We start from the raw sequence: 17,303 nt of genomic DNA on the forward strand, positions 1-17,303 counted from the left end.
CTGTAAACTGGTTGTTTTGCCAGTACCCTTACTCTGAGCAAAAGTTGTGCACCATGTATTCATTTGTGCTTATAATGGGAAGCCATGATCTCACCTATTGTTGTGTGCAGTTTTGCTTGTTACATGTCCCTTTGTCCATAATTATGACGTGAAATTTTCGCCACAATAACTTAATTGCTGTTAACAGAAAAACTTTTTAAGTAATATATTAGTTGAGTAATGTATGATTGCTGTAGTTCATTTTCTCTGTTACAAAAGTTTTCATCACAGTTAATTAATTTAACTTTTGTATGCGAATTAACCCCTGTTTGAGGATGTTTTTGGTGGTTGTGTATATTTGAGCATCGTTGACTCTGTGAACAGTCCTCAGTTGGCTAATACACAAATGAGTCAACCTGCTTTCTCTTATGTAACTTATACCATTTTCAGCATAGGTTTTTTGTTTGTCTTTTACTGATGTGTTATATATTTTAATAATACGGTGTGTCTATCTTTCTTAGAAATGCTCTTAATGACATTAGTAAAGATATTTTGTTTATGACATAATTTTTACTTTTCACTCTTGTTCTTGGAACTGGATGTCTTCTTTTGATACAAAAAGCGATGATCATTGTCATTATATTTTTATTGGAGTTTTCCATTTACAGGATTATGTGTGAAATAAGTTTGTCTGCTCTCCCCTGTCTTTGGTATTGGTTGCTGTAATAATCTTATGGTCTTTGTTCACATCTTCACTTCATTATTTAACTGTTCCTCTGCCCTCATGACATGCTGAAAACATTCCAGTTATTTAGAACTCTGTCTGTTTTCCAGCCTTTTCTCATTTCACCTCTCAGCAACTTTTTCATTTGCAGGATGATCTCAGTGCAGTGTAACCATGCATGTTAGTGTTTTTCAGCCACACCTCTTCAACTGCTACTCATTTTGATTTGTAATTATCAACGTCTTTGTGGTATAGTGTAGTATAAACTTTATTCACAAAGGTTTTATTATGTAATACAGTGATGACTAACCCCCCTACAATTCTCTTCCAGGCATAAGCCCCAGCATCAGTCAGATAGGCCTCAAGGTACTACTTGAGAATGCTTTTGGTTCACGTTTCGTGGTGGAAAAGCGAGGTGATTGTGATTATGGACAGTATTATTTTGAATGGGTTAATAACCCAGGAAGGAAGAAAATTCCCACCATTGATGAATCAAAGCTAGTGTTTGATGGGTAAGTAATATGCCAGTGGTATTCTTAATTTAAATTAGGATTCATTTGCTAACATTTTATAGCCCATGCAGTGTTCACTCTCTGGTGAAGGGAAAATTAGGAGGTCAAAGGATTTCTTGTTATTGCAGATTGCATAAATTTGAACTTGAAATCTCTCTCTCTCTCTCTCTCTCTCTCTCTCTCTCTCTCTCTCTCTCTCTCTCTCTCTCTCTCTCTCTCTCTCTCTCTCTCTGTAGCACATAGGACATTGCATTGTTTGGATTCCACAGTAACATTTGCAGGTTTATGGATGGTCAGATGAGCTTTAGGACGAGCTCACCTCATCTCAGGAAGTCTTGCCATTACAGAGGTAGATGCCCAGTGACGCCACTTCTTTTGTCTGGATGTGGGTCAATATTATCACTACACTATATGGACATCCTATTTATTACTTCTTTGAATTGTGTACAATTGGCGTCACAGTTGTCATTAGCTATCGCAGCTACTTATGATGTATATCCACAGGTAATACTTTGTTGTTTCTGTCAACTTCTTTCATGTTGTTCCCATTAACTTCTTCCATAGACTTCTTTTTTGATAAAGTCTGTATGGTAGTGTATACTCATCACCTTGACGTCAGGGTACATATGAATAGTATGCTGACTGAGTTGGGGAGCAAAAATTACCTGATATGGAAGCCATAAGCACAGACACCACTCACTGTCCACTGGGACAGGAATATCTGATCAGAAGCCTGAGACTTAGATAACTTCATGAGAACCTGGGGATTAAAGCAACCAATTGGAAGCTTGAGGCCCAAACACTCAATCAAAAGTACGATATTTAAATACTGTATAACCCTTTCTGTTGTGTAAGTATAAACCTCATGAATGCAGGAGCATAAGATACATCCATGTGTTTTGGGGACACTTGGTATCAAAGTCGAAGACACAGTCACCTGCCACAGGCTACCAAGTGGTCATTTCATATAGTTTACTGAATTAGACACAGAATTTATTCATGGCACTTCGATAAGAACATGGCAGTAATGAAGGGTTGTGGTGAATAGTAAGACTGAAGTAGCTAGAACATGAATATGCTGAGCAGAAACCCTTTAGGAAGGAGAGCACTGTAACATGTAGTCCTAAATGAGGAGGTGGAACTATGATGCCCTAATTAATGTTCCAGCGTGCTCGCAACTTCAAAAGGTACACAAGCATAAAAAAAGGTAGAACAGAGACCTCTGTATTTTGTCACTCTGAGTGAGAGTCATTAGGGCAGCTGGATACATCCTTTTTCAGTTGTTTGATAAGTTCTAGTCTACAGATTCTGGCATGTCCGTTATATAGTGGACAGTTAAAGAAGATCCAGGACTTAATAGTATTCACCACTACAGGCAGTCCCTGGTTAGCGGCAGGCTCAGTTAATGGCGATACGGTTTTATGGGGCTTGTCTAGCGACGAAAATCAGCAATTTTTGGCGCCGAAAATTGCCGATTTCCGCTTATCGGTGCCGATAATTGGGTATTGGCACCAATGCAAACCTAACAGAGGCGCCGATAACCGAAAATCGGCACTTTTTGGCACCGATAAGCCCGAAAATCACTGAAAAAGCGCCAGAAATCGCCGATTGTCAGTTAGTGGCGATTTTCAGTTATCATGACATCCCCAGAATGGAACCCCCTCCGATAACCGAGGACTGCCTGTAGCCTACTGTCCACATTGAGGTTGGCATTATACAACAGATAGACAAGTTCTGGATAGCTTACCAGGAAAATGACCATTCATAATTCTAAGGAAGATATAAATGTTTAAAAAAAAATCTTTGTTTCAAAAATACCATTATCATACACATGGGCTGTCATCTGCTGATTCCCTTCAGTCGACACACATCTCTGGTGAGAAGTTATCAAGAAGTAAGAAGTTTCATTTGGTGTGACCAAGATCTTCCTCTGGCATATTTTCTAACTTCTGCTCCACTTGTTTTTATTAGTGATACAGTACTCAGTCTGCATCAAGGTGTTTTTAAATTTTTATGAAATGTAAAACGTTTGTATCTGAAATTTGAGAAGTAAAAACTGTTTTTTTATTTGTCAGAAATCCTGGCACAATAATAGAGGCCAGGAGACATAGTGATGCCACTAGTTTCCACAACCCTATTCCTGGCGGATTCTTTACTACTTGGAGAGCAAAGCCACATGTGAGTTTTATTGTTTGTACTTAAAATTATGTTGTGAAATCTTACTGGTGAAACATGACTAATGGTTGAATTTTTTTGTTATAGAGAAATACTGTGAATATTTTTTCATTGTTTCCATGCTGCCAATTTATGAGTGTGGATGTCATGCCTCCATCAGAGAACTCACTAGGAACAACCCTCCTGATAATCAAGTGACCAATTTCAGTATGAGTGTAGCTTCCAAGAATGAATGATGGACTGTGAAGAATGAACCATTTAGTAACTAATGATGATAATGTTAACAAAACATTCAAAACATTTGTAAGTGTGTGATTCCCCGTAATGAAGAATGGTGTTACTCTGGATTGACGAGTATATATTATGATGTTTGTCATATGAAAACAGCATTCCTAGGAGATACGTTAAATTTTACTTAAGCAAGTTTAGTTATTTTGACATGAAGGGGGAAAAAGCTGTCTTGTTCTTATTTTTCTGTATTGGTGCCAATATTTTCGTAAGGTATGTCACCATTTGAATAACTAAGTGCTTGCTTCAAAATCTGCACTGTTCTTGGTTAGCAGTTGGCATTTATCCTGAGTGCTGGGAAGTTTAAACGTGAAAACATCAAGAGTAGAGAATTCTTCTTTTGCAGAGGATGCCAACCAGCAAAACATTAGCGTATTGTCAAGAGTTCACAATTGCATAATTTTTCAACATCTAGTAGCAAGCAGTTTTCAGTGTAATGATATACTATCTTGGTAACTGCTTTGCTGAATATCACCATGGTATCACCTGCTTAAAAAGTTGGCTGTAATGTTTTGAGTTTCAACTGTATAGAAGACGTTGTTATAGTATATGCTCCATGATAGTTTTTTTTAACATAATAAAGTATGTTAAGTCAACACAACTCCTGGAGGTATTGGAGGAGTTTTCTGGAAGTGGGTGTCAGTCCTAGTTGGAGATCTTTTTTTCCAAGAGACCTCAGAACCAGTTCTGAAGTTTAAGAATCATGTTGATTTACTGTACTGTCAGAGTGATTGACCCTTGCTTAATTACGCTTCTCTTATTGATTTTGCCAGTTGTAGCTTTGAGCAGTGAAAGCAGAACCTTCTCAGGAAATTCACTCCTTGAGAATAAAAAATGGAGAAAGACTAAAATAAGAGTGGCTGGACTTTGTTCACAAATATCACTGAAATTGTTGTCAATAAGAAATTGGGGGTATATTTTTATCCTTTCCTAGAATAGGCACAGAATACAATGGTTCTTAGAGAACTTTTAAATCAGAAACTGCATCCAAGGAAATGCTTATCAGTTAACACACACAAAAGATCGGATCTTTGTGGAACTTAGCCACATATTTCATTTCATACTTTTAAGAGTTCTGCACAATACAGATGACCTAAATCTTTTGATAAAAAATGGGTTTATAAGTTCTCATATATTACCGAGATGTGACTTTTTCTAAAAAAAAACTGTATTTCAGGTTTATGTAACTGTGGGAGGCTACCATTCAGCTTGTCGTACTGATTGCTCTTTTCAGTATACCAGTCATGGAATTCCCTCTGCATCCTCTGTAACACAGAGTTTTGGTAAGCAGATAAATCTAGGAAAATTTTCTTTGTTTTGGAATACAGGCAGTCCCCGGTTATCGGCAGCCTCGGTTACGGGCGATCCGGTTTTACGGCGCTTGTCTAGTGGCGATGATAACCAGATTTTCGTCGTTGATAAACGGTTATCGGCGCTGATCGCCTCTTATCGGGGGCGCTGATCACCGGTTATCAGCGCTGCTAACCGGTTATCAGGACTGCTAACCAGGTATCAGTGCTATTATTGCCGATTTTTGGTTAGTGGCGATCTTCGGTTGCCGTCACGCCGTTGGGAACGGAACCCCTCCGATAACCGGAGACTGCCTGTACTGTACAGTTATAAAATTTCCAAATATCTGATAATGTTTGGTACATGAAGAATGTAGCTAGAAATGAAGAATACTATACTTTATTGTGTTGCGTTGAGCCTGGAATTAACTTTGAAGCATTTTTCCCTTATATTTATTGAAACTAGTAGATTCAGACTAATGCATATAATAATAACCTAGAGAAAGCTTTTATTTATTGCAGATGGTATTAAGTACACATTTACTGTAAGTGGCTCTGGCTTTACAAGCAGTGCCAAAGAAGACTATTCCATTGATATTGGAAGTAAACAGTGCTTGGTTACGTCAGTTGCAGTTACTGAGGTAAGTCCGTAAGTTTAAGGAGTTTAATATATTACTATTCTTTAATGTTTGATTAGATTTTGTGTTCTGGCATTGTCACTGTCACAAAGTTTAAGTGATATATCAATGTTCAGTTGCTAAATATTCGGCCAGTTATAGCTATGGTGGTGAAGGAAGAGTTGTCATTTTAACAATAAGTGTTTACTGGTTACGGGAATTATATAAACAGCATAATAGCATAAGACTTTGCAACAATATTTCTGAGTGGGACTTGCTGAATTACAGATTACCACAGGTATAATACTGCAGCAGATGTTGTAAAATCAAATAATTTCAAACGCTAGAATATGGTAGGTTGGGTTTTGTCATTTTTTATCAAAAAATTTAAGAAATGACTTGGAAAAGTGCATTCAGTAATCGTTAGGCCTGGTAAAAAGCTGTCACCATGCAGAAAGTTGTGTTTGATAGTGTGGTGCAAAAATGATACCCATTCCTATGCTAGTAAGCTGTTCCAGTACGTACTGTATACTATACAGATTCAGTGACTTTAACCTATAATAGTGGCTGCCAGAATATTAGCCTACAATCGATTAAACTATCTTGTTGACCCAAACCTCTTTGATTCCACCATGTAGAAGGATAGCAAGTTTTTTTAAATTAACTGTGATGTGATTAAAGCCAATATTGAATTTCCTTTCCTTACTCTATCACTAGATTTATGTATGTCCAATGCCTTCATACCATTGTCGTCACCTCTTTACTTTTGTTCATCTCTTTACAACTGACAACATTGGAAATGATTATGTTAGGCTTGAAAGGAAACAACTTGTCACTTTCTGGGCTTTTTTTGAGTAGGAATTTTCTTCAAACACCCTGGGATTAATTTTAGACTAACTGAAATTCCACTTTCTGATTTGAGTGGGGTGAAATTTATATATTAAACCCTAGACACCTTCTTTTATGAACTCATGCATAAACAAAGCACTCCTAATTGCATCAACAGGAAGCAGAGGAGATGCATCCTTTCCTGGTGCTATTTAGTGGGTTCACATTTCTTCTCAGTAAATATATAAAGAATGTAAAGAAAAACAAAAAGAATTACATGTATAGACTGTACTCTACTCACGTGATGGGTGATGTCATTGTGTTATGTGTTTTATCATGATTGATGGTATTGTTGTACTTTTTCAATAATTGTCAAGTTAATTTCTTCATTTAGAAGTGCTCTTCCTAGAAGAATTTTTTCAGGTCAGGTGCCATTATGTTTTTGTAAGAGAGATAACGGTAAATTTGTAGTTGATTTCTAATAACCGCGTGTCATATCCAACAGTTGAGATGTACAATTGATCACCTACCAGCAGGCAACCATTCCCTTGTAGTCAGGATGCAGCCTGTGGGTGCTGCTGAACAACCCAACCCTCCTCACTCTGCAGTTATCTCGGTGTCTATAACTTCGATTAACCCTTCATCTGGAGGAACAGGTGGTGGCTACAACCTTACTTTAAATGGTACCGGATTCCCAGAGAATCTTGAAGGCTGGGAAGGAAACACTGTAACGGTTGGGGATGCTGAATGTCACATTGTGGCTGCATTGCCTTACTCAGTGACCTGCATCACCCCACCAGGTGTAAGTATAACAGAAAAAAAATCTGTTTTATAGGTTTTCTTGTCCAGTTTTTTCCAACTCTGTGATTTTCAGAATGTATTTACTTTATGTAAGTTTAGTCCTTCAACAGTTTGTAGTCCTAAAGAAGTACTGTGCTGCAAACTCCAGAAATAAGTTTTAGAAAATGGTTGTTAGATTACAATACTGTACTTTTGTTAGTTTGTGGTAGCTTAATAACTTCTGAAGGATTTATTTCTTTGGACCTTCATTGATATTTTTTTTGGTTTTAGCTGGATCTATGTGCCTCTTATTTTATTGTAAAATCTTGAGAAAATTGTTACCTGGACCTAACACTAGTAGGGTTCAAAGTCTCATAAATTTTGAACATCCCATTGACGTCACTTTTTTGGCAAATCTTTAAAGTTATTTATTGTTTCAGTGTTATAATTTGAGATGCAAAATACCCAGATTTTCAACTGATGGAAAACTGAATCATTAAATAAACTGTTTCTGCCACAGAAACTGCCTAAGTTGAAATCTGAAATTTTTCCTCTTCTTTAGATGAATTCTTTCTTCTTCCTTGTCCTAAACATTGTGTCTATATATTAAGAATGTTTGTCTTCCTTATTTGTAACATTTTTGTTTGTCATATTTTTAGTCAGCTGGAAGTGCAAGTGTTGTTGCAACAGTTTATGGATTTTCATCAGGACCAGCCAGCTTTACATACGATGATTCACTGTCAGCGTCTATTTCCTCTATTGCACCATCATCATCATCAGTTTTAGGTAAGATGGAGAAATTTACTGTAAAACAGAATCCTCTATTGTACCACTAACGTGTTTGATCACCTTAATTGTGTTTAGTAGTATGTATACACTTTCACTTTCCCAGGCACAGCACCAGTGAGAGGAATGTGTTCAAAGACTCAGAATAGTAATCCTTTAATGTTTGGAATACTGTAATTTACTTTTCAGGAACTCCAACAAGCTTGCTTGTAATATGCTGTTGATATTCATTTTTTAATCATACTTGTAAATTTAAAATGTTTGCTGCATTTAACTGTGCCACAGATGTGAATGTTGCTTCTACTGTACTTTTATAATGATTACTAATTCCTGAAGTGAAATTATTGCAATCAGTTAGCCCCAATGTTAGTTTATATTCACAGGAGCACTAGAATCTAAAGGCAGTGACATAAGGTAAAACAAAATCCAAACTTATCAAAGCATTCCCAAAACTTTGATCCCATTATATAGAAAAACTATGTGGCAAGTTTACTGGTCCTTTTTTCATAGGGCAAGGATGGTAATTTCCCCTCCTAGCACAATGTTAGTCAGTCTTCTCTTAGAAGCAGTTTTAAGTAACAGAGTGTTATGAGCAGCACAGAGGACCCTAGCAGCTAAACTGGAAACTGAAGGGAGAAGGTATTAGGAGTGGATGCATATTGGTGGCACAGTGGTTTAGCCAGTGATTCAGCATAAGAAATCAAAGTCTGCCACTGGAGTGGCATTTGTGGGATGTGCCATTGGTAGATTTGTTTTGCGACAAGCCTTTAAATAATCCACTTCATGAAGCACCAATACTCTAGACATAAGTTTATGCCACCTGAGAAAATCAAGGTACAGTACAATACTGTACTTGGAAAAGTGAAAGTGTACATACTACTAAACACAATTAAGGTGATCTAACATGTTAAAACTTGTAATAAATGGTAATGGTACAATTATTTACAAGTTTCATCATCATTGTAAACTAAACTTTGCATTATGCATTTTTCCCATTTTTACCGTCATATATTTTAGATCTGTCATATGCCTTCACAAGGCCCATAATGCTAGACCTTGCATTAACACATCAGCCACTGTTGAATGTAGGGTATGCTTCTGATTACTGTGTTTCCTGATATATGATAATGGTCATTTAAAGAAAATACTTTCAAATACCAGAGCTCTGTATGACTGCTGCTTTTGTATGGTGACAGTATGTTGTATTACGTGTACTTCGGAATTTAGATTAAAGACATTAGTAACTTACCTAACTTATTGCAGGTGGTGACCCATTAATCATAACTGGTTCTGGCTTTGGAAGTGTCCAGGATACAAGTGTTGTAACGGTAAGAAAATACCTGTAGGTGCTTGAGTTGTATGAGATAATGTTATGTATTTAGAATTTTTCACAGATTGTGGCAGTATTTCCAAATCTATATTTGATCATTTGTTGGAGTGCTTATTGTGTTGAGTTAAAAAATAATGTCGTGAAAAAGTTCCAGAAATATAGAAATTAGATGTTTAAAGAAAATTATTGTCATTCGACAGAAGCCTTTCATTAAAAAACAATGGTACAACAGTGTAATCTATATGCAGGTTGGTGGAAAACTGTGTGAGCCAGTAAGCTGGTCAGATGCATCAATAAAATGTACATTGCCATCCTTATCCCATGGTCAGCATCCTGTCGTTGTTGACATTAAAGACAAGGGCTATGCCAGGTTTGTAAGCATTCATGACTTATGGAATATTGTGGCATAATTTCTTTGAAAGTTTTCCGGAGACTGATTTCTCTTATTCTGGTTTTCTTGATGCACGTTATCATTATTGCAAGGTTTATTTTCATTATTAGTTAATCACAATGCCAAATTTTTGTCTCTCACACAGTGGAAGTTACAAAATAGCATACACATTCAAAGTGACAGGAACTTCAACCGAGCACGGTTCCATATATGGAGGAACTCACGTTGTCATCCAAGGAGCTGGTTTTGGAGCCAATTGCTCTTACTTGCGAGTTAATATGAGTGAAGACGTGGAATGTGTTATCATCAGTTGTTCTGACTCTGAGATTCTTTGCGAGGTCCAGCTGATCCCCAGAAGACACGTCATAAGAAATACTGGATCACGCTCTCGTGAGTTTTCAGATATGAAGCCTGTTATTTATGTGGAGACATGATCTACTGTGGTAAAGAATTTTCCATTAAACTAAGTTATTTATTCATAAAAATTTCAAGTGTTTCAGTATACCAGTTGTTAGGAATTTCATCTTTTACACAGGACATTAAGTCGCTTGCACATCGGTGTTAAAGTTTATCATGTTGCCTGCCTTTATGTCGCTGTTTATTTTCTACTATTCTGCTAGTTTTTCCTAATTTCCCCTCTGCTTGTTGTCTTAGAACAGCAGTTGGAGATGATGGTTGAAGAGGATACTAAAATCTTATCTGAAAATTATTATTATTATTATTATTATTATTATTATTATTATTATTATTATTATTATTATTATTATTATTATTATTATTATTATTATTATTATTATTATTATTATGTACTTTCTTAACAAGTAAGCACACAGTTATACTTTTGGCTTGCCCACAACATTATATTGACTTGATTTATTATTAATTCAATTCCACTACTACTAAAAGTGAGTGCACAATTATACTTTTAGTTTGCCTACAACATTATCTTGACTTGATTTATTATTAATTCAGTACTGTACTGCAAAAAGATTAAATGTGCTTACTCCTATTTTTAGATGCATGAATTACAAAGCCACTGGAAAGTACTGTAGTACTCTTCCTTTTTATCTCTCTCAGCTTATGGTGTAGGATACGATTGGGAACCTAAGTTCCTGGATGTTCGAGAAGGTGATACAGTTTCCTGGGTTTGGAAAAAGAGTGACCCATCGTCCCAGATGCAGTATAATGTCTTCCAGACTTCTGCCCCTGGTATAATAGAACATGACAAGGGATTCACTTCTGGTGATCCTACACCCACAGGTTAGTAAAAGGAACTATTTGAGTTGTTTCCCAATAATGATGCTCTGTAGGTATGTTTTGTCTTCATGCCCCTCAGTTGATGCTATGAAGTGGCCTGGAAAAACTTTAATTAAGACCATCCACTAGATCTTCAGGAATATTGTGATGGGATTCATAATACCTTGTGGTAAGTAATCCAGTTGCTTAAAATTCTAAGGTTTGCATAACGAAGGTCTGTATATAGTTATAAGTCCACAGTTTAGCTTCCTTAAACAGGAAGTTTGGGTGATTAGAGAAATATGCCAAACTACATTAATACTGTATGTTACAAACATGAAGAGTAACAACAAAAATTCTTTAAAAGTCCCACAGAGTTTACTAAACTTCTGTATAGCAAGGAGACCATCCCATGTGGAGCTTTCTTTGTGGGCACTCTGGTGATAAGATTTAATGTACTGTATTTGAGAAAGTGGAAGCAGAGTAGAATTTTGATTTTAAGTATGGCTCAGCTTAAGATAGTTAACAGTAATTTGACTGTATACCGGATCCAAGAAGGTCAACGGATCCTTGCATTATTTCTAGATCGATAATTGTGGATTTGAAGAAATTTTTCAAGAACTCAGGTTAGCAGAGAACTGAGCACATTTTCAGTTAGAAAAAAGTCAGGGTACGGCATTAACTTTTTTCTAAGTATCAAAAACTTTTCCCTTTGAAAAAGAGAGGTTGAATGGCTCTCAGTAGAAAAATTAGTGTCTTGATTAACTCTGGAAGGGAAATCTAGGACCGAGTGTATTGCCACATCTGTCAACTGGATGGTGTAAGAGCATGGTCCAGATACTGCAAAACTACAAAGAATATAAAATTAAGCCATAGAGGAAAATACAGACCATAACAGGATACTGTACATAGATTTACCATTAAGGGGAAAAATGATATGTCTAAGAAATCTAGAGTAGAGTTTGGAAAGTTGCACTGTAGTCTGTAGAGTGTATCTTCAGTAAAAATAAATACTGGAAAATTTGGTTCACAACACGAGAATAAGCCAGAGAATAGTGAGACATTTCAAAAGACATTAGGAAGATAATTTCATAGATACTTGGTAGAGAAAAGAAAATATAATTTTTGATAGATCAAAATCACAGACTGGGAGTACAGATTGTCATTTTCAGCAAGATGTGGAATTTTTTTTTTCCTTTTAGTAAGAAATAAGTTATTGTTTAAGCATTATGAAAACAAAGTATTAGATGAGTTTTTAAAAAGCTAAATTGAGTGTGAATGCTATTTTTACTTTTTGTTCTTATGCATTAGAATTAATGACTATACATAAGGGTCATCCAAATACTGTTTTGGTATTCTCTGTACTGACAGAAGATCAAAATGTAACCATAGGAACTCAAACTGTGGAGAGAGAGAAAGAAACATTTTCTGGCTGAGTAAGATTCTACATAATGGTGTTTAAGTGCTTGTTGCTGCTAGTGTTTGTACAGATTAAAGTAATATTTTAACATATTTATTGAGAAGAGTAGCAAGAATTTTATGATACAATAGTCTAAATGGGAGATGCTAATTTTCTGTCAGAATCTTCGTAAATTTGACTGTCAAGAAGATCCAGCTGAGATGTGTTATTTTAGCTCATGTAAGCTTTCTGTTTTGCGCATATATCTGGTTTGCACTTTCCAAGTCATGGGGTACAGCAAATTATGGCAGCTACCAGATCAATAATATGGTTTAAATCATATAAGTTTTGTTATTAATGTATTGCGACTAGAAATATTATAAACATAGCACAAAAGAAATCTACTGTTCTCATATGTAGTTTTGTTTCAGGTTCTCTGGCTATGAAGTTTCCCAATGCTCAGACTATCTACTTTGCCAGTGCACCTTTGTACAATAACCTGGTCATGACTGGCCAAGTAAATGTACTGCGCCCTGAGCAAAGGACATTAAGATTCACTGTTAATCTTGGTGGATTTACAGCTGTCAATGAACTGGGAGGTGGCTCTGTTAACACTAACTTTGGTAAGCATTTTATATCCCCCAATTGGTATGTTTGTTTAGATTCTGTTACCAAAGCTTTGAATAAATATTTGAGTGCTCTGCTTACTATATGTTGATGTCAAGAATTGATTTGGTTTTTTCTATTTTTGCTCTGCATTCATGGATGTTTACTTTGATATAGTTTGCAGATGTACATATATAGAAAATTTTCCTGAATTCATTAGATTGTTGAATTTAAATAAAGATTAAAATAAAAAGTATTTAAAACATAATTACAAGTATAACGTTGTCTTTCAGGAACTAATGTGAATGGCTGTGGCGCTACTCTTGATACTGCCTTGAGTTCATGTGATGTGAATGGAACCTCTTATGTCCCAAGTTCACCTCAAAATGATAGTCATCTGTATTTCATCACTGACAAGTGTTTCACGCCATCTGTAACAGCTGTCTCTGCAGATAGAACACATTCTTTGGCTCAACTGAGGTTTGCACATATTGAGAGCACACTTCTTCTACTTAAATTTATGTATCTTGTGTATATGCAGCTGATCTTTTGCTATTATTTTAGTTGTTTGGGATACTGTATACAGTATATCATTTGTAACTTCAGAAGATCCTTTCCAGTCAAGCAAATTTGTTTAACATCAGCAAAATGACTGTGGATAATTTTTTTTTTCATAATGATTCATGTGCTGAAACAGCATTCGCTTTTCAGTGGACTGCAAGTTTCTGCAGGTGCAACCCTTAAAATAAATGGAACAGGGTTTGGACCTCAGTCATGTCAAAACCTGGTCAAAATTGGTGATGCCACCTGCACTGTCATCTCGGCAACGGAAAGCTTCATTGAATGTGAACTTAGAAGTCAGGATGAATTGATGTCCATTATGCCCTATTCCCTACAACTGAAAGTCGTAAATAGGTCTGTTATCTTTCGAGATGTAAATAATTTTTTAAACCTGAATACTTTAGGTTTATGAGAAAATATTTGGTAAAATAAGAACAGTAACTTATGGAAAGTTATCTTTGATTTAAATTTTTAGTTCTGAAGGCCTTTAAATCCTTGACGAATTAGACATGAGGGTACAGTACAGTATTTATATTGTGCTGGTCACGAATAGTTTGTTACAGTCATCTTCATCTGCACAGGGGATTAGCTATGATTGATGTGCCGAGATACGAAACTGAAGGAAGGATTACTGTGGTCCCTGTGGTAACATCCTTTTCTCCAGTAGAGGGTTCTGTTGCTGGTGGTACAAAAATTATCATAACAGGTAATTGTTTTGCCTTTTGAATTTAAATTACTACTTTCATTTCTAGCATAGTAAAGCAAGTGATTAATGTTTATTGCCATACATTTGTTTTCAAATTTCCTTATTCTCTAAAATCATGGATAATTTAACCTCTTATCCTGCCATTCTAATGAATTCCCTCTTTGATTTTTCATTTGCATAATAGGAACTGGCCTTAAAGCTTTTGATGGTAAAGCAACAGTTTCAATTGGCTCTGGCATATGTGAAGTTGAAAGTGTTACGTCAACAAGCATTACTTGCATAACAACACCAAAGGCTGCTGGCTCTTATAATGTTAAAGTGTTTATCTCGGCTTATTCTGTAAGTACTGTATTGAGTGCAGCTTTGAATGGAAATTAGGAATTGTGATCTTTCTTGCATGATGATACCATAAAAAAGAAAAATGAAGATGCACAATTTACAAGTTCAGATTTTGTAAACTGATTCCTTCCACTTGTTAGAAAGAATTTCCATTTCTTTTTTAACAAGTGGAAGGAATCAATTTAAGAAATCTGAACTCGTAAATCGAGCACCTTCATTTATGTTTTATATGGTATCATCATGAAAGAAAGATTGCAATTCTGAAAATTTGCGAGAGTTACGAAGAGACCACATGCATTTGGCTAGCAAAACCATCCTGGCCGTGGACACCAAGTATTCATTTCATTTCATACTAAGCCCTGTTTAAAAATACTACGAGAATAAAAAATGTGAGAGTGAGATTCAGAATAAACTATTTTGTCGTCATTGTTTTACATCGGTTAGACATGAAATTAATTCTTTCCACTCGTATTTTGTGAGTGCTTTACAGTACTTCCACGTGGTTTAGGTCTGTGTATGTCATTTCCATGATTTTTATGGCAAGTCTGATTTTTCTTTAACCTTCTGCTTCTATACAGTATTTACTACTTTTCTGAGTAGCTGTTCCTTATCCTTCCTCATCGCATATCCAAACCATCTTAATCTGTTTTCCAGCCACTGTGCACCACATCACCGCACTTTTGTCATTTGTAATTATGATCTTCCCACTGTATTCTGGGTATGCATCATAGCATTACGTAGGCCCACGTTTTCATAATTTCCTCCATTCGCATTGCCAGCGCTATCTTCTCTGCTGCATAGAGTAGTACAGGTCCTTTTCAGTCATAAATTTTTTTCTGTTGACAAGTAACCTAGCTTTCTTTTCACTTTATCCAGGTTGTTGGTACATTTTATTTTTCAGTCCCTCAGTTCCAATTGAACAAACCAGTATATTGCCAAGATAAAGAAATTGTTGCGCCTCTTCCAAGGGGCTTGTCTTTCCATCACAGCATGACCTTTTCCATTTCTTTGCAATTTGCTATCACTCTAGATTTCAGGTATCAGGTGTGTGGTATCACACCATATACGAATTACAGGTAGTGGATTTTTCCATGTCCCTCACCCACTGCATCCACACGGTATCTTTCCCTATCATATTCTTTGAGGATCACACAAAGATTTATCTTGGAAAACACCCTTCCATTATTGAAATATTTTTGAGACCTGTTATCCCGTTTTTACTATTAATGCCTGACAGCAGCCAATAGGGCACATGTTCTCTACCCTATTTTGTATCTTCCTCCATTACTGTCAGAAATTAAAAGGCACCTTGCGCTGATCCGTGGTGAATGCTGAGATTTATATAAAATTCTCTTTATAAAACCAAAGTTTTTCTGAACAATTGATGATTTTGTCTGTATTTTTTTTAGCCTCAGGCAAAAAGGGACCTGCATGGACTTTGATGGCCTTTTTTGCTGATGTATTTGTAGGTCACTTAATTATCTAATAAAATATTCCTTTTCAATTTCAGATTGAAGCTGAAAAGGAAATGGCTAGCTCCACATACACTTACAGTAATTCTTTGACTCCATCTGTGAATACCTTTGCTGTATCAGGTGAAAAAGTCACAATTACTGGAACGCTATTTGGCAGTGACGCATCTAAGGTTACTGTAACGTTAAAAAAAGCCCCCGTCAGGCATAAGAGGAGCTCAGCGGATAATGAAAATGCTGCTGTTGGTGACCCTGTTGTGATAGAATCCAAAGAGAGCACCAAGAGGAATGATCAAAAATCAGATCCCATCTTTGACAAAGAATCAAATCCTTTCCTTTACACTCACATCCCTAAAGTTAGAGAAGATCTTTTTGCAGATGTGAGAGGCAGTACCAACTTTTGGGGTAAATTTACGGGCACAAATGCTTCAACATTTGAAGAAACTAGAACGCTTGGAGTCTGGAGAGTTGTAAGATCAAGACATTTTGATGAGTCTCCCACAGTGCTTAAGAGATCCAGACGACAGGCAGAAGAGGAAGTGGCATCCTTTGATTGCACACCAACCACTGTGACAGATGCTGTTATTGAGTGTAACTCTCCTGGTTTACCTGCAGGATCTTATGTAGTCTCCCTCAGTATTGATGGTAAAGGAAGTGCTGATGTTGGTGTTGGTGCAGCAACAGCCACAGTAGCACCAGTTATATCATCCATTGAACCCAAAGAGGGTAGTATCCATGGTGGTGCCTTATTAACTATTTTGGGAACAGGTTTCACACCTGGAGAAGTTAGTGTTGACGTAGGGGGGACATCTTGTGTCATGGAGAGCGCAATCCCAACCAGCTTAACATGCCGCACCTCTCCTCATGCAGAAGGTGTCGTAAATGTTAATGTCACATCTGGAGGACTTCAGGTCACGGCTTCAGACCAGTATTCTTTCACAGCTACTAAAACACCAGTTCTGACTAGTGTCTCGTAAGTCCTTCATTATCCACTTGGTTAATTTATAGAGCAATCTTTTTTTTTCAAATATGATATGATAAACATAAATTCATTAGTATGTACAGGTAATGGGAAAAAATGTCCCCGCATAATACGTTAATGATACCGTAGGTAGTTATATAAATGGTACATAAGAGTACGTGAATACTAAATGTTTGATACAGTACTTGGAAACTTGAAGAGACAGTCTAACTTATTATTGAATTTATATTTATAGATGTTGTGTTACTCTGTAAATTCACTAATAAAAATTTGACTGTTGAAAATAAAATCTTCACATTCTGT

The 17,303-nt window shown here is 36.3% G+C and overlaps 1 protein-coding gene across 1 annotated transcript in view; it reads left to right on the forward strand.

Annotated features, from left to right (window-relative positions):
- LOC136826322 (fibrocystin-L-like) overlaps positions 1-17,303 on the forward strand; it is a 113,056-nt gene that overhangs the window by 40,491 nt on the left and 55,262 nt on the right. The window contains exons 20-32 of the mRNA XM_067083572.1: positions 1,035-1,215; positions 3,291-3,393; positions 4,856-4,961; positions 5,490-5,608; positions 9,557-9,678; positions 9,845-10,089; positions 10,777-10,959; positions 12,766-12,957; positions 13,234-13,420; positions 13,652-13,855; positions 14,083-14,207; positions 14,392-14,546; positions 16,057-16,991. Coding sequence (XP_066939673.1) covers positions 1,035-1,215; positions 3,291-3,393; positions 4,856-4,961; positions 5,490-5,608; positions 9,557-9,678; positions 9,845-10,089; positions 10,777-10,959; positions 12,766-12,957; positions 13,234-13,420; positions 13,652-13,855; positions 14,083-14,207; positions 14,392-14,546; positions 16,057-16,991 — 2,857 coding nt within the window. The remainder of the gene's footprint in view (positions 1-1,034; positions 1,216-3,290; positions 3,394-4,855; positions 4,962-5,489; positions 5,609-9,556; positions 9,679-9,844; positions 10,090-10,776; positions 10,960-12,765; positions 12,958-13,233; positions 13,421-13,651; positions 13,856-14,082; positions 14,208-14,391; positions 14,547-16,056; positions 16,992-17,303) is intronic.

Source organism: Macrobrachium rosenbergii, chromosome 40 (assembly GCF_040412425.1).
Source record: "Macrobrachium rosenbergii isolate ZJJX-2024 chromosome 40, ASM4041242v1, whole genome shotgun sequence".
Classification (NCBI taxonomy): Eukaryota; Metazoa; Arthropoda; class Malacostraca; order Decapoda; family Palaemonidae; genus Macrobrachium; species Macrobrachium rosenbergii.